General features: G+C 39.3%; 3 protein-coding genes across 5 annotated transcripts in view; 1 reads left to right on the forward strand and 2 right to left on the reverse strand.

Moving 5' to 3' along the window:
* RSBN1 (round spermatid basic protein 1) overlaps positions 1-6,994 on the reverse strand; it is a 51,428-nt gene extending 44,434 nt beyond the window's left edge. Inside the window, exon 1 of the mRNA XM_017869584.1 lies at positions 6,148-6,994. Within this exon, the coding sequence (XP_017725073.1) occupies positions 6,148-6,850 (703 nt within the window). The 5' untranslated portion in view covers positions 6,851-6,994. The remainder of the gene's footprint in view (positions 1-6,147) is intronic.
* A 1,250-nt stretch (positions 6,995-8,244) lies between these two features.
* Positions 8,245-27,679, reverse strand: part of PTPN22 (protein tyrosine phosphatase non-receptor type 22) — a 79,665-nt gene continuing 60,230 nt past the window's right edge. Inside the window, exons 18-21 of one of the 2 annotated variants that reach the window (XM_017869767.1) lie at positions 25,665-25,745; positions 25,304-25,419; positions 13,977-14,054; positions 8,245-9,390 (exon numbers count right to left, since the gene is read on the reverse strand). In XM_017869767.1, the coding sequence (XP_017725256.1) occupies positions 13,983-14,054; positions 25,304-25,419; positions 25,665-25,745 (269 nt within the window). In that variant the 3' untranslated portion in view covers positions 8,245-9,390; positions 13,977-13,982. Of the gene's footprint in view, positions 9,391-13,976; positions 14,055-25,011; positions 25,420-25,664; positions 25,746-27,679 lie in introns of those variants that run through there. The other variant, XM_017869766.1, reaches the window with a different exon arrangement.
* Positions 8,830-27,679, forward strand: part of DCLRE1B (DNA cross-link repair 1B) — a 112,332-nt gene continuing 93,482 nt past the window's right edge. For both annotated transcript variants that reach the window (XM_017869774.1, XM_017869776.1), the window contains exons 1-2: positions 8,830-8,923; positions 9,787-9,881. The gene's annotated coding sequence lies outside the window, so the exon portion shown is untranslated. The remainder of the gene's footprint in view (positions 8,924-9,786; positions 9,882-27,679) is intronic.

A 27,679-nucleotide genomic window follows, 5' to 3' on the forward strand; every position in this document is an offset into this window, starting at 1 on the left:
GGCAGGCCGGGCGTGGTGGCGCAAGCCTGTAATCCCAGCACTTTGGGAGGCCGAGAGGGGCGGATCACGAGGTCAGGAGATTGAGGCCCTCCTGGCTAACACGGTGAAACCCTGTCTCTACTAAAAAATACAAAAAACTAGCCAGGCGAGGTGGCGGGCGCCTGTAGCCCCAGCTACTAGGGAGGCTGAGGCAGGAGAATGGCGTAAACCCGGGAGGCGGAGCTTGCAGTGAGCTGAGATCCGGCCACTGCACTCCAGCCTGGGCGACAGAGCGAGACTCCGTCTCAAAAAAAAAAAAAAAAAAAAGAGTCAAACAGCAGGCTTTGCGGTCTTATGGTCTCTGTCTCAATTACTGTATTCTGCTACCTTAGTGCAAAAACTACCATAGACAATATATATGAATGAACAGAGCTGTATTCCAATAAAGCTTTATTTCTGGACACAGTTTAAATTTCGTAAGATTTCCATGTGCTACAAGGTCGTTCCAACTATTTTAAATTGTAAAAACCATTGTTAGGCCAGGCACAGTGGCTCATGCCTGTAATCCCAGCACTTGTGGGAGGCACATCACCTGAGGTCAGGAGTTTGAGACCAACCTGGCCAACATGATGAAACCCCATCTCTACTAAAAGTACAAAATTAGCTGGGCATGGTGGTGGGCACCTGTAATCCCAGCTACTCAGGAGGCTGAGGCATGAGAATCCCATGAACCCAGGAGGTGGAGGTTGCACTGAGCTGAGATCCCACCACTGTACTCCAGCCTAGCACAGAGCGAGACTCTGTCTCAAAAAAACAAACAAACAAAAAAAAACCTTGTTATATTACAGATTGTACTGATTTCTGAAAAAAGTGCAAAACCAATTCAATGGAAGATTAATATTTTCAACAAAAGGTGCTAGAGCAACTGGATATCCTTAGGCAAGAAGAAAAAAAAGAAACCTAAACCTCACCACCTGTACAAAATTAACTCAAATGAATGACAGATTTAAATATGAAAGTTAAAATTATAAAACTTTTAGAAGAAAACAAAGGAGAAAATCTTTGGGATCTAGGACTTGGTATGTTAGATATGATGCCAAAAAAAACATGATCCATTAAAGAAAAAAAAAAACTAGTAAATCGGATATCAACAAAATTTAAAACTTTTGCTCTGTGAAGTATCCCACTGAGAAGGTAGAAAGGACCAGACACAGTGGCTCCTGTCTGTAATCCCAACACTTTGGTAGGCCAAGGTGGGAGGATCACTTGAGACCAGCCTGGACAACAAAGAGAGACCCTGTCTCTACCAAAAACAAAAACAAAAAACATTAGCCAGGTGTGGTGGTGCACACGTGTGGTCTCAGTTACTCAGGAGGTTGAGGTGGGAGGATCACTTGAGCCCCAGAGGTTGAGGCCAGAGTGAGCCATGATCACATCACTGTGCTCCAGCCTGGGTAACAGAGTGAGACCCTCCCCAAAAAACAAAAACAAACAGGCTGGGCATGGTGGCTCATGCCTATAATCCCAGCACTTTGGGAGACCAAAGCAGGCGGATCACCTGAGGTCAGGAGTTCAAGACCAGCCTGACCAACATGGCAAAACCCCATCTCTACTAAAAAATACAAAAAGTAGCCGGGCACGGTGGCAGAGGCCTGTAATCACAGCTAGTCGGGAGGCTGACATAGAATCGCCCGAACCCAGGAGGTGGAGGTTGCAGTGGGCCAGGATTGTGCTACTGCACTCCAGCCTGGGCGACAAAGTGAGAATCCATCTCAAAAAAAAAATAATAATAAAAACCAAAATAACAAAAATAAAAACAAGCAAACAAACAAAAAGGAGGGAAAGACAAGCAACAGATTGGGAGAAAATATGTGCAAAACATACAAAGAAGCTGCACCTGTTATCTGCAAAATATTATCAAAACCCAACAATAAAAAATACACAATTCAAGGGCCGGGCGCAGTGGCTCACGCCTGTAATCCCAGCACTTTGGGAGGCTGAGGCAAGTGGATCACCTGAGGTCTGGAGTTCAAAACCAGCCTGGCCAACACAATGAAACCCCGTTTCTACTAAAAATATAAAAAAGTAGCTGGGCGTAGTGGCAGGCACCTGTAATCCCAGCGACTCGGGAGGCTGAGGCAGGAGAATCACTTGAACCTAGGCGGCAGAGGTTGCAGTTAACCAAGATCGCCATTGCTCTCCAGCCTGGGCAACAAGAGCGAAACTCTGTCTCAAAAAAAAAAAAAAAAAAAAAAAAAAAAATATACACACACACACACACACAAACAATTCAATTAGAAAATAGGCAAAAGGTACAAAGAGACATTTTACTGACCAAGATATATAGATGGCAAATTATTATATGAAAAGATGTGTAATATCACTAGCTATTTGGGAAATGCAAATTAAGATCATGATGTATCACTACACATCTATTAAAATTGCTAAAAATAGTGACAATACCAGATACTGGCAAGAATGTGGAGAAACTGGATTTCTCTTACATCGCTGACAGGAATGTAAAATGGTACAGACACTCCAGAAAATACTTTGGCAATATCTTAAAAAACAAACAAACATCCTTGGTATACAGTCATCCTTGGTATCCACGGAGGATTGGTTCCAGAGCCTCCCAGGGCACCAAAATCCAAGATGATCAAGTCCTTCATGTAAAATGGCATAATAATTGCTTATAACCTATGCACATCCTCCCCTATATTTTAAATCATCTCCAGATTATTTATACCTAAACAATGTAAATGCTATATAAATAATTGTTATACTGTATTGTTTAGGGAACAGTGACAAGCAAAAAAAATCTGTACAAGTCCAGTACAGACAATTTTTTTAAAAAATATTTTCAATCCCAGGTTGGCTGAATCCAGGGATGTGGAACCCATGGATACAGAAGGCTAACTGTATTTGCCATATGACCAAAGAAATGAAAAGTTACATGCACACAAAAACCTGAACATCAATTTTCACAGAAGCTTTATCTATAATAGCCCAAAACTAGAAATAATCAAAATGTCCTTTCTTATAGGGGAATGATTCAATAGGTGAACCATGGTACATCCATAGCATGGAACACTATTCATCAACGAAAAAGAGGGATGGATCTCAGGGACATCATGCTGAGTGAAAAAGGGCAATCTCCAAAGATTACATACTGTATGATTCAACTTATATAATAGTCTCAAAACGACAAAATTACAGAGATGGAAAACAGGTTAGTGGTTGCCAGGGGACAGGGATGATAGAGAGACAGAGGGAGTGCCTAAGGTTGTAAAGGGTTTGTGGTGGTGGAATAGTTCTGTATCTTGATTGTAGTGGTGGTTACACTAATCTACATATGATAAAATAGCATATAACTACATATATATTGTTCCAATGTCAATTTCCTGGTGTTGGCATTATACAATAGTTACGTAAGATGTAGCTACTGAGTGAAACTGGTAAAAGGTAAGAACTCGAGTGTGTTTGCAATTTCCTGTGAATCATTAATTATCTCAAAAAAAAAAAGTTAAAATAGTTTCCAAAAATCTGAGGATAAGCAAAGGAAGGACACAGCTTTGCAAGTAACAAGAATCTGCCCACTCTCCTTATTAATCTTAGAGTTGTTTTAAGGACCATGCATAATAAAATAATAAAGGCCGATTTTAACTAAGTGCCTACCATGAGCCAGGCACTGTTGTAAGTACTTTTGACACAGTGCCCTATTTAATCCATACAAGGTCCTTATAAATGAAATACCACAATCCCATTTTACAGACAGGAAAATTGCAGTTGAGAGAGGGTAAAGCAATTTGCTCAGGCTCACACAGTGTTAGAGTCATGATTTAAACTCAGATTAATACCAGAGGCATGCCTCCTGCACACCACTGTAACAACAAAGATGTTCACAGGACAAGAAAGGTATCAGTCCAACTATGTGCAAAAGCCTGGATTAAACAAAGTTAAACCAGTTTATTTTCTGTAGGGTTTTCAAAACTTTTAAAATGCCAGTTTGCCAGTTCATATTACATATGTAGAAGGCTACAGTATACAGTTTTTCTCAAATGTATTTGACCAAAAAACTCTTTTTCACCCAAAATATAGTTTGGGTATATAATCCAACAATCTCTCAGTCAAAAGTTAAAATGTTTAAATGGACTTATCTTAATCCACTTCTCTTCTTCACATATTGGCAAACTACAGATATTTAGAGTGGTGTTGTCCAATGTGGTAGCCACTAGCCATATGTGACTAATTATAAATTGATTAGAATTAAATAAGATCAAAATTTCAGTTCCTCAATCACGCCACATTTCAAGTCTGTTCAGGAACCACATATGGCTACCATATTGGTCAGCACAAATACAGAAAATTTCCATCATCTGAGAAAGTTCTATCAGTCAGCATTGGGTCAGAAGCGTGTTTTTTAAAGAACATGGGGCCTGTGTAATCTTCAGAGAAGCAGATTGTGAATTATTACACATGCTATTGCCACTATCCCCCATAAAACAGGGCCATGTCAGGGATCCTTGATGATATAAAGCCATTGTAACGTCAAAGCACAGGGAAAAGGTAAACAAAGGAGTGGAAAAAATGAATAGCAGGAAGAGAAAGCAACATCATGAGGCCTGGAGATGAAGCTCAAAGCAGGATTCAGGAGTCTGGTTTCTACTCCCTGTTACGTCAATAATTCATCTTTATAAAAAATATTTAAATTTTTTGCACTTGGTGCGAATTAACTGTGATTTGATTAAGCAGGCCTCTTTACTACTTTGGGCCTCAGTTTCCTTTTCTACAATACAAATTTAAGCCAGAGGATTACTGATTCCCTCTAGTTCTGTACAGTTAAAACACACACACACACACACACACACGCGCGCGAAATGAGAAAGTAGGGAATAAAGGTAAAAATAAAAACAGAGCAAGATCATTGCATATTGGTGGTGAAAACTGGCAATTCTGTCATCTTGCCACAAGTACTACTCCCAAGGATAAGATTTGGATGCCACCAAATGAATAAAAATTTAATGCTATTCAATAAATACTTATTGAGCAATTATTTGCAATGAACTACACTATTTGGAAATAGCACCACCAAAAAAAATGATTAGCCTTAAGACCCAATACGTGGAAAGAATGCAAGACTCACAAAACTTTAGGTTGAAAGATCGGTTAATTAACATGTAATAACCTAACTGGCCCAGTACTAAGAAACAAAGAAGTATTTTAAATCTTCCTGAGGAAAAACAACTAGCAAATTATATAAAATAATATATAAAGTACAAACATATGGCATAATCAAAAGCACCATATTTGTTCCACAAAGAATATAAATAAATGCTACAGGTACTTGGGAACAGGAAGACATCAGTTTTGGCCAATCTAATTTTTCTAGAACCCACATTTAATTGGATACTCTGACATTTTCTAGTTAAATATTCTTGAGGGCTATTGGAATTAACAGATTCACAAATTGTGCTAGACAGAATCAAATGCAACTGGAATTCCAGCCTCTACTATCTACTGCACAAATTCCCACTTTTCAGAGGCACTGTTGGTCCTATTTCCTAGTACCAAAGCGTAGAGAAAACTTCCACACGACTATTCTAAGAATTTAAATGGATAATATGAAAATTTAAAATGATTTTATCTCTAGATTAAAAAGAACCAAGATTAATTGCGTTTGATATTTTATCTTGCAGAAGCTAAGTCAACCAGTGAGTCGTGTAACCTTTATATGAATTCCCTTCTGAAAGACTGGAACCATACCCCTGACTATTCTGGCGCAAGGGAGAGCGGATACTAAAGCTTTCCAGCAAGCAAAACAAGAAGGGATTTTAGCAACATGTCTTTACTTTGGAAAGGCATTTTTTAGTACCCCACCTACTAATCTAACGCGGCGCGGAAACCCTGCAGAATTTGAAAACAAATGCTGAGGCTCCAGGGGACTGGCAAAGGGATTAGTAACTGACAGCTCGGCCTCGGAGCGAGAAGCCTCAAGTAGTTAGATCAAACCATGTCAACGATCTGAAATCCAGGGTCCACCCCAGTGAGCTTAGGGAAGTAGAGCAGCAGGAGGTAAGCAGGGGTTTGGCGTCTTTCAGTACTAAAAATGCAGGATATAGGAACTGAGAGAGACCTAGAACCCAAGTCAGGCAGTTTGCCTGCTCTCACCTCTCTTGGGGGCTTTGATCAGAGGCACCCCTCCAGTCCTCTCGCCGTTTTCCTGCTTGTCCTTGTGCTTGAGATCGGTTCCGCAGGAGCTGGGGTCGCCATCGGAGCCGCGGTGGTGATGGTGCTTGTGCCGCTCCTTGTGGCCCTTATGTTTGGGCCCGGCCGCACTCACCGTCAGAGGCGAGAAGGTGAAGAGGGCCGAGGTGCTTGGGGCCGCGAGAGGGGCAGCGACAGCGGGCCCGGCGGGTGCCAGCGAAGGTGGCGGCGGAGGCGGCAGGAGAAGAGGCTCAACAGGGCCTGGGACAGTTGGGGCTGCATTCGTTGGCGGCAGCGGCCCAGGATGTTGGCGGCTGCGACGCCGCCGGTGAGGGGGAGCGAGAGGGGGCTCCTGGCTCGGCCGTCCCCGCTTCTCCTGAGACCCCCCACTGCTAGATCGGCGCTGGCGTTTCACTCCCCGCGGGGAGACCCCAGCAGGAGGTTTCTCCTTCCCCTCTTTGTCCGGCTCCTCCTGCGCCGCCACCGCCCGTACTACGCGCACCGCTCCGACCTGCGCAGCCATTTCACCCACAAACACACATTTAAATGGCCCGACCGCCCCCCCGTCCGCGCATCGCGCAAGCGCCGCCCGCGCACTGCCCGCTGGGCATTGGAGTCTCTCCTCCGCCCTCCACTTGTCGGCCGTTCTTCGTCCAGAGATGAACATGCCGGAAGCGGCCGTTCACAGCTTTTCTCCGCAGGCCTCTCCAACCGAGCTTCTATTGTAAAGCACCGTGTGCCGCGCAAAGCATGATGGGAGCTGTAGTTCCGCCGCGCCCCGCGCCGCGTCCCCGGCTCTGAGTGGAGGAGCGGAAAGGGAGCGTGCGCGGAGTCACGCTTCTGGCTGCGACGCAACCGCCGCTGGGCGGTGAGTTGCCGCCAACCGGCCTAACGGCCGAAACAATGTTAATGGCTTTCAGAGTCTGGCGGCGCGTTCCCATTATCATCTTCCTATAACCCTTCCTCATTTACACGGAGGAGGTGGTCTCCACAGTGACTTTTAAATTTAGTATTTCTCTCATAACCTTTGTCAGGTAAAAAAATCTTCATCCTTTAAACTTTGACGAGGGATGAAATGAAGGTGAAAAGAGGATTTAGTAATATGTAAAATAAGGGTGGTTTTGCTGTAAAAATATGATAGGGCCGCAATTCAGAAATGTTTTCAAGCATCTGGGGCATTGCTATGGTTACAACTACAGGCCTACGAAGTCAGGTCCGAGAACTGCTTGGGGTCCTGGTGGGGGCGGCCCCTCCTCGCCATCGGGCCACATCCCCTCTAATGCCTGGAAAAGTCTAGCATTTATTTTAATATATCCTTACAGTTAAGAAAATTGTAGATGGAAAACCATGTTTAAGATTTTTTGTAAGTTTTTCTTTTCAAATCTTAAGGATAAGGTTGCATAAATTTGAAAAGTGTGCCTACCAGAGAACACACCACAAATCGTCACTGTTCACTACGGATAGCTGCTGCTCAGAAATTCATTTAGAATTTCATCCTCCCTTTAGCTTTTACCTGGGGTTCTTTTAAGTATTTATTTAGAGACGGGCGGGGCGGGGCTCTGTGTCTTACGCCGGCAATCCCAGAACTTAGGCCGAGGCGGGAGGATCACGTGAGGCCAGGAGTTCGAGATCAGCCTGGGTAACAGTGAGACTCTGTCCCTACAAAAATATTTTTTAAATTATCTGGGTGTTGTGGCACGCGCCTGTAGTCCCAGCTACTCGGGAGGCTAAGGTGGGAGGAGTGGTCGCGCCACTGCACTCTGGCCTGGGTGACAGATCCAGACCCTGACTCTTAAAAAAAAGGAGAGAGACAGACAAGGTCTTGCTCTATTGACCAAGCTGGCCTCCAACTCCTGGGCTCAAGGAATGAGTAGCTGGGTCTACAGGTGCACTCATGGCGCCCTAGGTGACTCATAGTTACCTAGGATTCTTTTAATATATTTGTTAAAGACATTTGGAAGTAATTGATTACAATGATATATATACTCAGCAGATAAAATTACTGTGGTTTGATTTCACTAGTTTCTGGATAAGTATTACCTAAACACTACTGCAATGAAGTCAGTTTAAAAACAAAAAAGTTTATTGATTATCTATTGGATACATTGTACTACAACAGACAGCTAATAATATTTCATTCAATTTGCCCTATTGGGCTTCTGAATGAAAAATACTGAAGAACAAATGATGTTTAAACAATACTACGTGTTTCCAAAAGTTATAAATAAAGTTATTTAAATAAAAATGTTTTAATGCATTAGGGGAAGTCAGGTAGATTCTTTGTAAAACACAATTACCGCCAATTTATTCACTACATAAAATTAGAGTTGAAATAGATTTTCTTATGGCAGATGCATATTCATATAGAAATTCATTTTAAACTAGTATTTCTGATGGTTAGATAAAATTGCACATGATCTGAAAGATCCTGTATAAACATATACAATTTATATCTTTTGCTACCAAAAGATAGCTATTATATTTCATTGATCACTTTTCTAGAATTGGTAATTTAATGACTTTGATTAAAACTTATCAGTAATGCAGTTGAACTCCTTTGTTGTTATATTCAAATAATTGTCATTATTTGCACATTTTATTTTTGTAAATATAATTTCTCATTTTCTTAATATTCCAGTTGTCCACAATATTTGGGAAGATTTACAAGGTATACTTCATTTAGGCAAAAATAACTTAGGGAAAGTCATTGTCAAGAGCAGTTTGTATTGCAACCCACAAGGTAAGTTCTTTTTTTAACTTTTTATAGTACATTCTGGTAATGTAGAAATTAGTTGAGATCCAAATCTTACAAACCTTTTGAAGTTTACGTTTCTGTAAAAAAGTAAAAGAAAATAAAATAACTGGCAAAATGAAAATCCATTCTAAAAGTGTTTCTCATATAGCATTCGCTACATAAGCTCAAGTGACAAACTTTTATTTGCAGTTTTCAACTCAATGTAAATGATATGAAAATGCAAAACTGGCACTTACATTTTGCTTTTCTTTTAAAAGCTATTAACACATTAGCATATCTTCATATTTGATATTACGCATATAGAACACTTATTTTAGCTAGCAGTATTCTAGTAGTTTTATTTGCAGGTGTACTTGCAGCCCATATTCTTATAAATCTGGAGTTTTATTAAATATTCCAAGTTGGTGGTGGATTCCTTGGTCCTTTGGGTTTTGAAAAACGGTTTGCAAAACCTGGGAACAAAATGAAGTTGAATGAAAAGATGTTTTAAGTATAGAAATGAATACTTGGATTTTAGAGTATAATATATACAAATACATGGTCCTTTTTTTTAAGTTTAGGCAGCATCTTGACCAATTTAGTAATATATTATAAAGAGATTATAGTAATCTAAAGTTTAAATAACAGAATACTAATAACACTTTAAATTTGAAGAGCACTTACAAATTTAATAATGGTAATAATAGAATGTAGGACCCTGGTTATATATAGCCTTTGATAATTTAGTATATAATATCATTTATCTATGACTTTTTGTCATCCACTCCTTCCCATGAAATGAAGCTGGGAAATTTTAATTTCACAAAAATATAGCACCGTTACTTATAACATTGTTGTATTACATCTAGATATACCTCTGTGTCGGTCCAGAAATCCTTCAATTTACTAAGATTATGTTTGAAAAGCTTAGAAAAAAAATAAACAATTCTGAAAAACGAAGTAGGTAAGTAATCATTATTATTTATCTTTCTTCTTCAAACTTGTTCCCCCTACCTTACCCCAAAAAAGGAGGATGAGAAAATTTTTCACAACTAATGAAGGCTATTTCTGGATGTTTTCAAAAGGTGTGCAGGTTGATGATGTTGGTTCTTTATCATTTCAGCAACATATGACTATATGACTTTTCTTTGATGGTAGTGTCTTTTTGTTTGTTTGTTTTTTGTTTGAGACGGACTCTTGCTCTGTCGCCCAGGCTGGAGTGCAGTGGCACGATCTCGGCTCACTGCAACCTCCGCCTCCTGGATTCAAGCGATTCTCCTGCCTCAGCCTTCCGAGTAGCTGGAATTACAGGCGCCAGCCAACACGCCTGGGTAATTTTTGTATTTTTAGTAGAGATGGGGTTTCACCCTGTTGGCCAGGCTGGTCTCAAACTCCTGACCTCAAGTGATCCACCCACCTTGGCCTCCCAAAGTGCTAGGGTTACAGGTGTGAGCCACTAAGCCAGGGCTAATGGCAGTGTATTTTTCAGTTATCTTACACTTAGCAACTTTAGAAACTTACAATGAGAAATGAAAGGTTTGAAGTATAGAGGAATAATAAAATGGAAAACTCAAAGATATTCCTAAACCTTTAATTTCATCATCATACAAGTTGTACTGTCCACCTTAAAAAACTGATGTAAGGATCAAATGAGATATTTGTGTAAAAAACGAATGGGATGAGGTGCAGTGGCTCACGCAGGTTGGGAGGCCAAGGCAGGTGGATTGCTTGAGCCCAGGAGTTCAAGACCAGCCTGGGCAACATAGTGAAACCCTGTCTCTACAAAAAAATACAAAAAGAAATTAGCCGGGCATGGTGGCTTGCACCTCTGGTCCCAGATACTCAGGAGGCTAAGGTGGGCAAATCATTTGAGCCCAGGGAGGTCAAGGCTGCAGAGGGAAAGAAAAACAAAAAAAGGAATTACAAAAACAAAAACACACAGCATCCAGCACAATGCCTGGCACATAGTAAGTACTCAGATGTTGCTCAGGCCAGTCATGTTGGCTCACACCTATATTCCCAGCACTTTTGGAGGTGAGTATGGAATTCAAGCACATGGTAACTACTCAAAGGTTGCTTAAATTTCAACCGAGAAGCCAGGCATGGTGGCTCACACCTGTAATCCCAGCACTTTGGGAGGCCAAGGTGAGTGGATCACCTGAGGGCAGGAGTTCAAGACCAGCCTGGCCAACATGGTGAAACCCTGTCTCTATTAAAAATACAAAAATTAGCTAGGCATAGTGACGAGTGCCTGTAATGCCAGCTACTCGGGAGGCTGAGGCAGAAGAATCGCATGAACCCAGGAGGCCAAGGTTGCAGTGAGCCGATATCGTGCCACTGCACTCCAGCCTGGGTGACAGAGCGAGACTCCATCTCATTTAAAAAAAAAGAAAAAGAAAATGTCCAACCTAGAAAACTATGCCAGAACTGGAAGAGAAGAAGAGTAGGGAAGGGGAAAGAAGATTCAAGAAAAAAAAGCACATTCAAATTTCTTAATGGTGGTGATTCAAAAAAATTGATGGAGGGGACGCACAGCCTAGTTGATGTACATTTTACTCTTCCCAGTGGTAAGAAAGAAGATGGAAGGAATACTTTTGGTTAAATTGTTTCACACACAATAGTCAGAATCATCCTGTCAGTACAGATCACTTGATTATAACCCAAGTGGACTAGGAATAGAGATATAGATATATATTAGTACTGAGTACCTAAAATTTTAGGAATACCTATATTCAATCTCTTTCTCTGGTCAATTCTCAGTAGTTTAAAACAGTTTCGAGGTACCTTTTTTTGCATGTGGGCCAATTCAGGGAAAATAAACCTGAATCACAAATTTTTTTCATTTTGATGTAAGTACTTTTTTGAGTAACATGCACTTAAATTGATATTGCCTTAAAAAAGTAAGTGCTGATTTTTTTAGTTTTTTTTTTCCAAGACAGGGTCTTGCACTGTCGCCCAGGCTAGAGTGCAGTGGCGTGATCATGGCTCACTGCAGCCTCAACCTTCAGGGCTCAAGTGACCCTCCCACCTCAGCCTCCTGAGTAGCTGGGACTACAGACACATGCCAGCATGCCTGGCTAGTTTAAAAAAAAAAAAATTGTAGAGACAGAGTCTCACTGTGTTGCTTAGACTGGTCTCAAACTTCTGGCCCCAAGCAATCCTCCCTCCTCAGCCTCTCAAAGTGCTAGAATTACAGGCATGAAAGTGCTGCTTTTTAAGTAGGTAAAATGTTCAAATCTAGGCATATTTGAGAGGAAGCAACATGGAGGCAGCTCTCTAATATTTTATCCTCATATTAGATTATATAGACTGTTGTTAAGCTAGGTAGGCCTAGAGTTACTCAAGTTGTATCACTGATTTAGAGTAAAGAAGGAAGCAGAGAACATTTATGTTCTGGGCAAAGTAGGGAGCTTTTTTCTTTTCCTTTTTTCCTTTTTTTTTTTTTAATGAGATGGTCTCACTGTGTTACCCAGACTGGTCTTCAACTCCTGGGCTCAAGGGACCCTCGCACCTCAACCTCCCAAAGTGCTGGGATTATAGGCATGAACCACCATGCCTGGCTTGCTTTTTTTGTAGTTTTTACAATATTCTATGCGAATGTTTTAGCTAAGTGATTTCGTATAAGTCATAACTTATTTTTTAAATTATAACTTTTTTTTTTTTTTGAGATGGAGTCTCGTTCTGTTGCCAGCATGGAGTGCAATGGCGCGATCTCAGCTCACTGCAACCTCCGACTCCCTGGTTCAAGCAATTCTCCTGCCTCTGCCTCCCGAGTAGCTGGGATTACAGGCATGCACTACCATGCCCTGCTAATTTTTGTATTTTTAGTAGAGACAGGGTTTCACCATGTTGGCCAAGATAGTCTTGATCTCCTGTCCTCATGATCCACCCGCCTCGCCCTCCCAAAGTGCTGGGATTACAGGTGTGAATCACCCCTCCCAGCCTAAATTATAACTTTTTAAACCTTAGAGTTAATGAAATCCAAACAAAATTTTATGGCAGAAAAGACAGATCCAGAAATTTTAGTTAAACATTTTGTGAAGATGACACAGGGACTCTAACTTAGGCATGGCAGATATTGCTCCCCATCCACCAATATCCTCTTTGCTTCTTTCTCAAATAGAATTGTATGTAGGCAATTTTTTCTGTCTGCCCAGCAATATTACATTTCCCAGTCTCTTTTGCAGTTTAATTATAGCACATGTCTAAGTTCTCTTCAAGGGAATATGAGCTGATATGATCTGGCCATTTCCGGGCCAGTGCCTTTGTAGACCAGAAGAGTAAGAAGAGGAGGCCACACCTCCACTTTTTCCTCTTTTCTTGCCACCTACAGTCTGGATGTGGCAGCAACCTAATTTTGATTGTGTAAGTAAGGACAATACCATTAAGCGACAGTTCTCAAAGTATGATTCAGGGACTCCTGGAGGCCTCACAATCTTTCAGGGGGTTGATTAATAATAATGTTTAGTAGTAATAGCCTACTACTAATTGCTATTCTTCTTACAAAAAATTATACCTGATACTACTTTACATAGTATCATAAATATGTATCACATAGAATAATAGAATGCTTAGAGTAATATAAAATTATCATTTTAAGTTTATAGCTTAACTTAGGAGCAATTGAGTAAGCAAACCTTAAAACTGTCAGAATTGTGCTTCATTTCCTACTATTGAATTAGTTATATAAGACTAAATAGTGGCAACTGCTGTTCTTTTTATCATACTTGTATGTTTTTCATAAATTTGCTTTAGATATGAACCAGAATATCACAGCATCTCAATTTCTTCATTTGGATAGTCATATTTATTTACTACATGCCAACACAATCATTTGGTTACCTAGCTTTATTTTCCACATATACTAGATAATTTAGTTCTATGTGAGATGTTAAGAGGTAGTTAAGGTTAAAAATAAAAAGATAAATTGCATGGAAAAGAATATAAACATAAGGACCTATACGTGCAACCTAAAATCATATTTAAAGTTGTATCTGTTATACCGTAAATGAGTAATTTAGGTAATTTGTTTAACTCTTCAGTAAAATGACACACATACCAAAATTCAGAAATGAGCTGGAGTTATTTGACTGAACAGATTCTGTAGGCTTGTTTGGTGGGCAAGAATTACAGATACCTAGAATTAAAAGAAAAAATATAAGGGAAAGACTAAAGACAGACTCAGATGACTGTTGATCAGATCACATATAATTGTTAAGAGTAATTAATAATCCCAAATAAACATATCACTGTCGAATGTTAACAAAATGTAGGTGCTTACAAATGGGTTGACACTATAATATTCTCATTTGTATTTTTGGTATTTTCTTAAAAGGTTTCTTTTCTTTGCAAACAGATTGTATAGTAAAGCCCAACACTAAAGAAAATTGCCAAAGAAATAAGATCCAATATATCATGAATCAGCATTGTTTTTTTTTTGTGTGAAATTCACATTTTGGCTTTGGACTTCATATAACTTTTTCCTCTGACCACTCTTAGTACATTTTTACATCATTTGTTCTCCACAATAATTCATCCATGACAAGTCTTATTTTTATTATATAATCCTCTACGCTGGCATCTCTTTTTTTATTCCACTTTCCAGCCTGATTTTTTTCTAATTTAGGCCCATAACCAGGCACGGTGACTCACGCCTGTAATTCCAGTACTTTGGGAGGCTGAGGCAGGCAGATAACTTGAGGCCAGGAGTTCAAGACCAGCCAGGCCAACATGATGAAACCCTACTAAAAATACAGAAAAAATTAGCCAGGCGTGGTGTTGCACATCTGTAATCCCAGCCACTTGGGAGGCTGAGAAACAAGAATTGATCCAACCTGGCAGGCAGAGGGATGCAGTGAGCCCAGATTGCACCACTGCACTCCAGACTGGGTGACAGAGCAAGACCCTGTCTCAAAAAAACATGATAATAATGATTATTATTTAGGCCAATAATCTCCCAAAAGCATTGTTATGCTGCTTTGTTTTGCTGTTTTAGTTACTTATAGGTCATATATTTTCATTGATATATTCATGTATCAGTTTCTGCAGTTTTGAAAACAGTCCCTTAAAAACTTTGTCCATATTTTGCCACATTCTATCTTGGCAATGGAAAAAGATAATTTCAGGTTTGTATAAACTTTCTAACAAATTGCATATAAATGGGAAGAATATTGGTAAGCATTTTTGTTGTTGTTTTCAACATTTTCAGAATGCACTGTGTGAACTGCATATGTGTGTTTGCACATGCATACCTCATACTAGGATTCTAGAAACACCTTCCTTTTCGAGGAGGTACCTGAGTATGAATCACTAGAATACGTACTGAATTTCAATCAGATCCAATTAAAACACATATTTATTTTATGCTTATATATTACTATAGTAAGCATAATTATTATACTTAATATATTAAAATAGTTAATATAAAGTATAAGTATAAAATACTATTCATATTTAAATACTTACTATGTGCTAAGCATTGCTCTAGGCACTGAAGATAGAGACATGAATAGAAAGTGAGTAAAGGTAAGGAAGTTCAGGAGGCATCAGTAATCTCTATACTGCATAGAGCTGAAAGTTATATACATCCTTTAGAAAGAAAACAAAATTGTCTCAAAGGAGAATATTGGTTGTTTACAAAGGAGGCACAGATTCCACACACATATATCAGAGGAAACTGCTATTTTGTTACATTGAAAAAATCATGGAATTTTTTTTTTTTTTTTTTTGAGACAGAGTCTCACTCTGTCACCCAGGCTGGAGTGCAATGGCACAATCTCAGCATACCGCGACCAGTGCCTCCCAGATTCAAGCAATTCTCCTGCCTCAGCCTCCCGAGTAGCTGGGACTACGGGTGCATGTCAACATGCCTGGCTAAATTTTTTGTATTTTTAGTAGAGACGGGGTTTCACCATGTTGGCCGGGCTGGTCTTGAACTCCTGACCTCATAATCTGCCCGCCTCGGCCTCCCAAAGTGCTGGGAATACAGGTGTGAGCCACTGCGCCTGGCCTAGTATGGATATATTTATGCTGCTTGCCTAACCTTCATTCCCACTTTAGGACTTGAATTTTCCTTTAGGAAACTACCCCTCCCCAATTTTCAGTTCCCATGCTTCCAGTAGAGCTAATTGTACCTTTAGATTAAGGAAATGACCTATAACTAAGGCTGATTTTCAGTTAGTATATTGGCATGGTCACACCAGATGTATAGGTCTGACCTCATTCCTGATTGGACAGTGTACACATGTAATAAGTGTTAAATATTGGGGTATGACACTATCCTGCCTAATCAGAACATTGACTATACTGGCAATAATTGGTTCAGGGTTGTGCAAACGAACCAAGTCAAGACAATCAGACCCAGTTGGCACTAGTCATCCCAGTGTGGCTTGAAAACCAATAAAGAGTTATTTTTTTTTCCATCATAAGCCTGAACTCACATGATAAAAACCTGCCTATGAATGAGTTAACACAGAGTGAGACTAAGCTGAGAGACATGAAATGAGAGATTAGGTTCTGATTACATCATTTGGACCATTGTTACAAGCCAGTAAATTCCCCTTTTCTGCTTAAGTCAGCTTAAGTTAGGTTTTCTGTCACTTGTAACTAAAGGATTTCTGAGCAATTAAAGTTTCCCACCAAAAGTTAGCATCAAGCATCACAGTTAACAGCTTCCAGTCTTGTCACTCTATAATTCATTCATGATCGTTTTATACTTTTCTGTGAAGTATGTTTAAAAATAAAAATAAATAGGAAACAGAGCATGTAACTTCTCTGCCTAAACCCTTTTATGGCTTCCCATTACACTTAGAATAAACTTAACTACTTACCATGCATGACCCATAAGAATCTAACTGCTCCTCTCTGATCTTTCCAGTCTCGCCTTACTCCTGTCTCCTCGTTACTTAATACCCTGCAACTAAGATGGCTTCCCTTTGAGTTTCTACAATACACCAAACTCTCATACCTCAGAGATTTTGTTCCCTCTATCTGAAATACTCTTCTCTGGACCCTTTGGCTGGCTGGCTGCTCCTTCATGTTTTGGGTTCAATTTTCACTTCCTTAAAAGGGTTTTTTGGGCCGGGCGCAGTGGCTCATGCCTGTAATCCCAGCACTTTGGGAAGTGGAGGTAGGTGGATCATGAGGTCAGAAGATCTGCTGGGAAGTGGAGGTAGGTGGATCATGAGGTCAGAAGATCAAGACAATCCTGGCCAACACAGTGAAACCCCATCTCTACTAAAAATACAAAAATTAGCGGAGCATGGTGGCGCACCCCTGTAGTCCCAGCACTCGGGAGGCTGAGGCAGGAGAATCACTTGAACCTGGGAGGGGGAGGTCACAGTGAGTGGAGATCGCGCCATTGCACTCCAGCCTGGGTGACAGAGCTAGACTCCATCTCAGAAAAAGGGAGGGGGGGGAGTTTGCCGGGCGCAGTGGCTCAGGCCTGTAATCCCAGCACTTTGGGAGACCGAGGCGGGTGGATCACGAGGTCAGAGATCGAGACCACGGTGAAACCCCGTCTCTCCTAAAAATACAAAAAATTAGCCGGGCGTTGTGGCGGGCGCCTGTAGTCCCAGCTACTTGGGAGGCTGAGGCAGGAGAATGGCATGAACCTGGGAGACTGAGCTTGCAGTGAGCCGCGATCGCCCCACTGCACTCCAGCCTAGGCGACAGAGCGAGACTTCGTCTCAGAAAAAAAAAAAGGCGGGGGGTTTCTTGGACTCCTCATTCTAAAGTGGATTTCCCTTTGTTACCCTCTCATAGTTACCCTTTTGTTTTCCTTCATAGCATTTATCATGTGTTATTATGTACATATTTGTGAATATGGTCAACCAAATTTTGTTTAATGTTGTTTGTTTAATGATGGAATCCCTCACCAAACTTACGTTCCACAAAGGCAGAGCCCATATCTGTTCTGTTCACCATCATATACCAAGTGCCTTACAGAATGCCTGAAATATAGTAGACACTCAACAAATATTCATTGAATGAATGAATGAATGAATGACACTAGGCTTAGATTCTAGCTTAAAATAACAGATGAAGAATCCTAATTTCATTAAAAGTAGGACCAGCTTTATGGACCAGTGGGAGATCCAGGCTACAGGGAGAACACATGGAATTCCAGAATCATGAACCATCTGGAAGGGGCTGAGGACACATGAAGTACAGTCTAAAGCTTCAGGATCAGTTTTGGGAGCCAGATGTTCTTCATTTAAGGGCAAAAGACCAGAGGATCAAGGAAACTGAAAAATACAGCACAGCCTAGATCCAGAGAATTAACTGGGAGCTCTTAGAAATAAGACTCAATAGATTAGAGACTTAAATGTTAGACCTAAAACCATAAAAACCCTGGAAGAAAACCTAGGTAATACCATTTAGGACATAGGCATGGGCAAGGACTTCATGTCTAAAACACCAAAAGCAACGGCAACAAAAGCCAAAATTGACAAATGGGATCTAATTAAACTAAAGAGCTTCTGCACAGCAAAAGAAACTACCATCAGAGTGAACAGGCAACCTACAGAATGGGAGAAAATTTTTGCAATCTACTCATCTGACAAAGGGCTAATATCCAGAACCTATAAAGAACTCAATCAAATTTACAAGAAAAAACAACCCCATCAAAAAGTGGGCAAAGGGTATGAATAGACACTTCTCAAAAGAAGACATTCATACAGCCAACAGATACATGAAGAAATGCTCATCATCACTCGCCATCAGAGAAATGCAAATCAAAACCANGTAAACTAGTTCAACCATTGTGGAAAACAGTGTGGCGATTCCTCAAGGATCTAGAACTAGAAATACCATTTGACCCAGCCATCCCATTACTGGGGATATACCCAAAGGATTATAAGTCATGCTGCTATAAAGACACATGCACACGTATGTTTATTGTGGCACTCTTCACAATAGCAAAGACTTGGAATCAACCCAAATGCCCATCAGTGACAGACTGGATTAAGAAAATGCAGCACATATACACCATGGAATACTATGCAGCCATAAAAAAGGATCAGTTCATGTCCTTTGTAGGGACATGGATGCAGCTGGAAACCATCATTCTCAGCAAACTATTGCAAGAACAGAAAACCAAATACCACGTGTTTTCACTCATAGGTGGGAACTGAACAATGAGATCACTTGGACACAAGAAGGGGAGCATCACACACTGGGTCGTATTGTGGGGAGGGGGTAGGGGGAGGGATAGCATTAGGAGATATACCTAAATGTAAATGATGAGTTAATGGGTGCAGCACACCAACATGGCACATGTATATATATGTAACAAACCTGCTACGTTGTGCACATGTACCCTAGAACTTAAAGTATAATTTTAAAAATGTAATAAATAAATAAATAAATAAATAGTATAATTATTGGGGCAAGAAAAACATGAACTTGGTTTTTAAATTAAAAAAATAAAAGGAATAAGACTCAATCTCTGAAAGTTCCACCATATCTTCAAAGCTGTGCCAACCTAAATCTACCTGAAGTTTCTGTTTCTTGTTTGATATTCTAGGCAGAGTTAGAGCTAGAGAAAGAAAACTATTTTCTGAGTTAGGCTGATCAAACTAATCTTTGGTTGACCATTTAAGTCACTCATTTCTTTGCACTTGGCTATTTTATTTACCCTGTTTCCTACCATAATTTCCATTTGAAATGTTTAAATTCTCTTTTGACTCTCTTTAGGAGAAAAGGTACATTTTCCAACTATACTTCAGCCATCATGAGTTCATGTCAGAGATCAGCTATGACGGCAATGATATCAAACTAGCTCAAGAACCTGGAGCTTTTGGGTAGGGAGATAGAATGAAAACCCAAGGCCGGGCGCGGTGGCTCAAGCCTGTAATCCCAGCACTTTGGGAGGCCGAGACGGGTGGATCACAAGGTCAGGAGATCGAGACCATCCTGGCTAACACCGAGAAACCGCGTCTCTACTAAAAAATACAAAAAACTAGCCGGGCGAGGTGGTGGGCGCCTGTAGTCCCAGCTCCTCGGGAGGCTGAGGCAGGAGAATGGCGTAAACTCGGGAGGCGGAGCTTGCAGTGAGCTGAGATCTGGCCACTGCACTCCAGCCTGGGCGACAGAGCGAGACTCCGTCTCAAAAAAAAAAAAAAAAAAAACCCAAAAGGAAACTTTCTTTCTTAGACTATACCTGAAATCAGATTTTCTCAGTGCTTTTTGTCTCTCCCTATAATACCAGTATAATGTCAAATAACTGGTCTGTCACCGATTAACCAAATGGATCAAAAAAAATTTAAGTATATCACCGTGGTTCTTTTTTTTTTTTGAGACAGAGTCTTGCTCTGTTGCCCAGGCTGGAGTGCAGTGGCACAATCTTGGCTCACCACAACCTCCGCCTCCCAGGTTCAAGCAATTCTCCTGCCTCAGCCTCCCGAGTAGCTGGGACTACAGGCACACGCCACTATACCTGGCTAATTTTTGTATTTTTTAATAGAGACGGGGTTTCACTATGTTGGCCAGGCTGGTCTTGAACTCCTGACCTCGTGATCCACCTGCCTTGGCCTCCCAAAGTGCTAGGATTGCAGGTGTGAGCCACCACACCCGGCCATCACCATGGTTTTTATATTTTCTATTTGTAAATAAGATTTCTAAGATAATTTTCCACAGTTTCAGGACTCAATGGATTTTATTTTCATTACAATATAGCAAAAATAGTAAGCAACAGACTTTTATTGCTAATAATACTTGGTAAAAATGGAAATGTGTCAATGTTTTGCTTATTTCATGAAGTCAACATATTTGTTTCACAATATGGTTTGCTGTGACTATTTTCAAAGAAAATACATCTGAGGTTAGACTGCTGGAAATTTTAAGTAACCCAGTTGTATGACAGCATCTCAGGATGGGTAGAAAGCACCAAACATTGGCCAGGTGCGGTGGCTTACACCTGTAATCCCAGCACTTTGGGAGGCCAAGGCAGGAGGATCACTTGAGCCCAGGAGTTCAAGACCAAGCTGGGCAATATGGTGAAACCCCGTCTCTACTATTAAAATAAATTTAAAATATATTTAAATTTTTTAAAATGCCATTGTACTAATTATTATTCTTATGTATTAAACAGAAGACTTCTCATCACCTACTCCCTGCCCAATATTAGCATCGTGAAGCCTAGCAAAAACAAACAAACAAACAAAAGAAAAAAGAGGCCTATGGGTGATTGTTCTGATTCATAGGACCTTAGGGAGGCTCTGTTTAGGAATAATTTTGTTAATCTTTTCACAATATTGGTTGGTTATATAAAGAAAATTACAATATTGAGAAAATGATATTTTAAACATAAGTACCAACTTACTCTTTTCATGTTTCGCAAAATTTTCAAACTCTACAAAAGTAAAGAAAAGGAAAATGTTAGTTTTTTTCCTGTGAAATTTGAAATACTTTAATCAAGTAGAAATATAGACTTAAGTGAAAAGAATTAATTTCCTTAAAATAGCCATGAAAATGTACAAAGTTGTTTTCCATCTTGCCATTTTTAATTCAGTGCACAACCTCTACTTGATTTTATCTTGCTATTTTTATCACCCATGCAAATATCACACTATGTGTTTGGAAATAATATTATCAGAGGCTGAGCGCAGTGGCTCACACCTGTAATCCTGGTGCTTTGGGAGGCCAAGGCAGGAGGATTGTTTGAGCTCAGGAGTTCAGGACCATCTTGGGCAACATAGTGAGACCCCGTATCTCTACAAAAAGTAAAAAAAAAAAAATTAGCCGAATGTGGTAACAGCTACTGGGGAGGCTGAGGCAGGAGGTCCGCTTGATCCCAGGAGTTCAAGGTTACAGTGAGCTCTGATACCACCACTGCGTTCCAGCCTGGGCGACAGAGTGAAAACATGTCTTTTATGAAAGATTAATAAATTTTTATTGTTGTTTTTGAGATGGAGTCTTGCTCTGTCACCCAGGCTGGAGTGCAGTGGTGTGATCTCAACTCACTGCAACCTCCGCCTCCCGGGTTCAAGCGATTCTCCTGCCTCAGCCTCCTGAGTAGCTGGGACTATAGGCGCGTGCCACCATGCCTGGCTAATTTTTAGTATTTTTAGTAGAGATGGGGGTTCACCATATTGGCCAAGCTGGTCTCGTGATCCACCTGTCTTGGCCTTCCAAAGTGCAGGGATTACAGGCGTGAGCCACCGCGCCCAGCCAGTAAATTATTTTTTTAATTTTGCTATCAGAATATTGACAGGGAGCAGTGGGGTGCTGGCAAGGTGGCTCATGCCTGTAATTCTAGCACTTTGGGAGGCTCAGGTGGGAGGTTCCCTTGAGGCCAGGAGGTTCAAGACCAGACTGGGCAACATGGTGAGACCCCCATCTCTACCAAAAATTTTAAAAGCCAGCCATGGTGGTGCAGACCTGTGTTCCCAGCCACTCATAAGGCTGATGCGGGAGGATCACTTGAGCCCAGGAGGTCAAGGGTGCAGTCAGCCATATTTATGCCACTGTACTCTAGCGTGGGCAACAGAGCAAGACCCTGTCTAAAACAGAAAGAGAGAAAGAGAGAGAGAGAGGAAGGGAAGGGAAGGGAAGGGAGAAGGGAAGGGAAGGGACTCAGAGGGGTAGAGGGGATGAAATTCCCACTTCTCTCCTTTATTAGGGCCATTTCAGAACCCACAATGGCTTCTGAATATATCCATGATACACAGCCATTTCCATTCTAGCCAAGAATTTTTGCCAGTCATATTCTATATTCAATTTACTAAGGCCCCCTTCCATACTGTTAGCCATACTTCCTTCCCCCACTTTTATGGTGGAGTCTCTAATTTATCTCTTCAAGGAACCTACCGAAATTTCTTCTTTACTCCACATTTCTTCAGCATGTATGTTTTTAATCTGCTTCATGGCATTTTATTCTTCCTGATAATTTTCATGTTTCTCAAAGGTGTTCTGTTCCAGCAGATTAACTATACTATTTTCAAGGGCAAATAGTTATCCTTTATGACTTTTCTATTTTCCTAACACCTAACAGAAATGTGCTCTTCCTTGCAATAGATATTTAATAAATTCTTAATTTGTAACATTTTAGTTATTTTAAAAAAATAGATGATTTATTTACAAGTCAGGAAATCCTAGTAAAAATGCTGCCATCCTTGTCTTCAATCTACTCAGTTTCTAATGTTCCTCCTGTAGATAACCACTATTAGTTTTTCATCCTCTGTAGTTAGTATCCTTCCAGAGTTACTATAAGTAAATACACATATGTATCATATTCCTCTTTTTAAGTAAAAGTTAATAAATTATATATAAATATATTGAGAAAGTCCTAATTCTTTTTTAGGTGCACAGTATTCCATTTGTATGGATATAACATGATTTATGATTTATTTAATCAGTTCCCCTAACAATTAACACTATTAATTATGTTGTTTCCAGTCATCTGCTCTTACAGATAATGCTGCAATGAATACTTGGTATACATGTTATTTCATGTATATGCAAGCATATTTGTAGGATACATTTCACTTCTAGTGAAATTGTTGAGTAAAGGATACATGCATTTGTAATTTTGATATTGCTAAATTGCCCTTCATAGAAGTTGTACCAGGCTGGGTACAGTGGCTCACACCTGTAATCCCAGCATTTTGGGAGGCCAAGGCAGGAGGATCGCTTGAGTCCAGAAGTCGGCAACATAGGGAGACCCCATCTCTAATTTTTAAAAAAACATTGTAAAAGGAAGTTGTACCACTTGACATTCTCACCAACAACATTGAGTGTGCTTATTTCCCCATAGTCTCCCTAACAGAATGTAATCAAACTTTTGGAATTTACCATTCTGATAGATGAAAAGCCATATGTCACTGTGGTTTTAATTTGTAATTTTTTCATTATGAATGAGATTGAACATATCAAATGTTTAAAGGGCATACCATGCTCATTTATTTTCTTCAAACCATCTGATCCCATATTTTGCCTATTTTATTTGGGGTTATTTTCCATGAATTTCTAACAGTTCTTTGTATATTAGAGTAATAACCCCTTTGGCTGTGGTGCCAGTTGCAGATTTTTTTTCCTCCAATTTGTTCTTTGTCTTTAGATTTTTAAGGTGATTGTTTTGCCATGCATAAATTTTCTCTTTTATTTAGTTGAATTTATCTATCTCTTTTCTTATGGCCTCTGGATTTTGAGTCATAGTTATAAAGGTCATTCACATTCCCAGGTTATAAAAGACTCTTTCCAAATTTTTTTTAGGTCTTCTATGGATTGAGGTTTTGTTTTGTTTTTTTTAATATTTTCATCTTTTTGCCATTTAGAATTTATCCTGGTATAGATATAAGGAATAGACCCTGCTTTTTTTCAGGTGGTTATCTATTTGATCCAACAACAGTTATTAAACCATCCATCTTTATCCCCTGATTTTGAGATACCACCTTCATTATATACTAAATTTCTACATATATTTGGATATATTTCAGAACTTTGCCTTTTACTCTGCTGGTATATGTTTCTTTTTATACACTAATATCATGCCATTTTATTTTTACATTTATATTTTTGAGATGACATCTCACTCTGTCACCCAGGCTGGAGTGCAGTGACGCAGTCTCTGCAGCCTCCACCTTCCAGGCTCAACCAATTCTCCCACCTCAGCCTCCTGAGTAGCTGGGACCACAGGCACATACCACCATGCCCAGCTAATTTTTTGTATTTTTGGTAGAGACGGGGTTTTGCCATGTTGCCCAGGCTGGTCTTGAATCCTGAGCTCAAGTGATCCGCCCGCCTTGGCCTCCCAAAGGCTGGGACTTACAATATTTGAATATCTGCTAAGGTGACTCGTTTATTGCTTTTCTTTTTATTTATTTTATTTTTAAAAATTATTTTGGAAAGACATTTATCTAAACTATTTTATTTATTATTTATTTGCAGGTTTCTGACTATTCTTGCTTCCCCCTACTCCCATATGAACTTTGAAATCAGTTTATATAGTTCCAGAAATAAACAAGTTGGTAGTTTCATTGGGCATCTTTTACATTTATAAATCAACCTTAGAGAGAAGTGGATTCTTTTTCTTCATTTATTTTATTTTATTTTTTAATTTTATTTTAGGTTCACGGGTACGTGTGCCAGTTTGTTATATAGGTAAACTGTGTGTCACAAGGGTTTGCTGTACAGATAATTTTGTCACCCAGGTAATAAGCATAGTACCTAATAGGTATTTTTTCTGGTCCTCTCCCTCTGAAAAATGAATCTTTAAGTTGTATTTTTTCTTCTTTTTGGTTTCCTTCTATTTTGATTGTTATAATATCAACAATTAGTTTTAGTACAGATATTTAATCTAATTTTCCATCTCAATGCTGGGGAGGGGGGAAACTTGCAGTAAGAGAAAGCATCTGGCATGTTTCCCAAAACTCTTATCCTCTTTACCTTACTCCGTGTGAAACTTTTTCCAGGAGTCTTCAGTGTCTGTTTTGAAGATGTTGAATTTTCCATGGTGTCAGGACAGCTAGTAGAATATGTTTCTATAGATTGGGCATGCATACCTTTAAAAAAAAAAGGAGAAAAACATGTTTCATTGCATACCTTCTTAAGCCTTCATGTTACATATAGTAAATTGTTAGCCTGGCTTTTTTAGGCATTATTTTGACTATATATTATATTATGGGCTTTTAAAATGTTTTCTTTTGTGTAATCATTTTTGTACCTTTCCATTTAGGTCCTACTTTATTGTTAATCTTTTAACATTTTCATTTTTATGATTTTTTTGAGAGAAAGTACTACAACTTACAATCTTCATCGGCAAGAAAGAAGGACTCTAGAGTTCTTTCCGGGAGAGGAGGTGGGGGAGAAGAACGATCTTGATGTAGTTCTGTGATAAGAAAGTATACAACAAACCAGAGAAATCTATCAATTAGAAGTCATAAGTCAACACCCTTTTCTCTTTGTATAATTTTTTAATCAATCAATCTTAACCAAAAATCACCAAATAAAATATTATCTGAAAATGACTGGAGCCTCAAGAACTTTGTTTTCTGCCTCGTTAGCCAGTGAGCCTATGATTCATCAAAAATGTATAGCTCACTTCAGAAGTATTCTCCCAAAGACACTGAAACCACATATAATCAAGCTTCTAGATCTAACAACCATTTTGCATGAAATATTTGGGATAGAGGAACATGTTAAATAAAACCATCATGATACAATTAGCCAAATCTAGAATGTTAAGCAGTCTTTTAAGAAAAATGACCCACTCTTTTCAACAAATAAATGGTGTGAAACGTATAGAAAGGAGAACTGTTATATATTTAAAAAGAAAATACAAAAAAAGAAGGGAGAACTTACAGATTTCAGAAGACAGATTTAAGAAGACAAACATGTAAACCAAATGCAATGTTTAGATTTTGTTTGAATCCATATTTGAATAAACCAACTGTAAAAGACATTTTGAGACAATTGAAAACTGAACAGTCTGGATATTAGTTACTATTAAGGAATTATTATTAATTTTATTGGTGTGATAATGCTATCATGGTAGGTTTTAAATGTGTTTGAAATTTTCCATGATGAAGATCTTCAATAATGGACATATTTTCCCATGATGTAAATTTCTAAAGATACAGATGGTATTCTACTGACATAAGCATCTCATTGTATGGTGCTGAGTATTATTATATTAATTCCTTTTGAAAATGAAAATGCAGTAAAGTACAAGAGGTTCACATGTCATTGGTCATTGGGTTTGTTTAGTCCTTAGAATTTGTCTTATCAATAAATTGTCTTATTTCTTACATGCTGGGTAATACACACAAGTGTAGTACTTATTTCTAGCACCTAATAAAATAACTGGCATACAGTAGGCATTTAATACTTAATAACTATTCTGAAGTAGTTCATCATCTTCCAGTTTGCTGTTAGGGAATATTTTGAAAACTAAAGTTGTTCGTTAACAGTATTCTAGTAAATATTTCCCTAAATTTTCTTTTCATCTTAATATTCCCCTGACAAAGAACCCATAATGCCTGTTTGTTACTGCATTAAATCTAAATTCCTCTGCCTAACTTTGGGTGTATGTGGTAAAATACACATAAGATTTGCCATTAGTGACATTTAGCATATTCACAGTATTGTACAACCATCACCACTATTTAGTTCCAGAATATTTTTCATCACCCTAGAAGGAAACTGCACCCATAAAGCCGTCACTCCCTATTTTCCTCTTTCTCCCAGCCCCTGGCAATCACTGATCTGCTTCTGTCTTTATGGATCTGTCTATTCTGGGTATTTCATCTGACTGGTTTTTTTAAGTCCTTCAGAATCTTGCCTCACATCTTATTTACCCAAATTTATTTTCTATATTTCACAAACTAGAATATCTATTGCAATAAAAAATAACCTACTCACCATTTCTCCATACACATCATGCTCATTTCTACCTTTGAGTCATTGTTAGGCTGATCCCTGCTGCTGGAATTCCCTCCTTTTTTCTTTCTGTCTATACAAATTATTTAAAGTTCTTTCTTCCACTCAGCAAAGCCTTTCCTAACCACTCCAGTAATGCCATCCTGTTTTTCCAGACTGCTGGTGATTACAGTGGGTACCACACAGATTATCACTTAGTGGTTCCATATGAGTATTAATTTTATCTACTGAATTTGAATATAAGCATTAAGTAGTACTCTTATACATCATGCCTATTCTAACACCATGTAAGGTACACAGAATTTGCTTAGTAAAATGCTCATTTAATGATTAATAAAAATTATAATGGATAATATTTAATGAGGACTTATTTGACAAGTACTG

This window comes from Rhinopithecus bieti, unplaced genomic scaffold (assembly GCF_001698545.2).
Source record: "Rhinopithecus bieti isolate Rb0 unplaced genomic scaffold, ASM169854v2 scaffold_3040, whole genome shotgun sequence".
Classification (NCBI taxonomy): domain Eukaryota; kingdom Metazoa; phylum Chordata; class Mammalia; order Primates; family Cercopithecidae; genus Rhinopithecus; species Rhinopithecus bieti.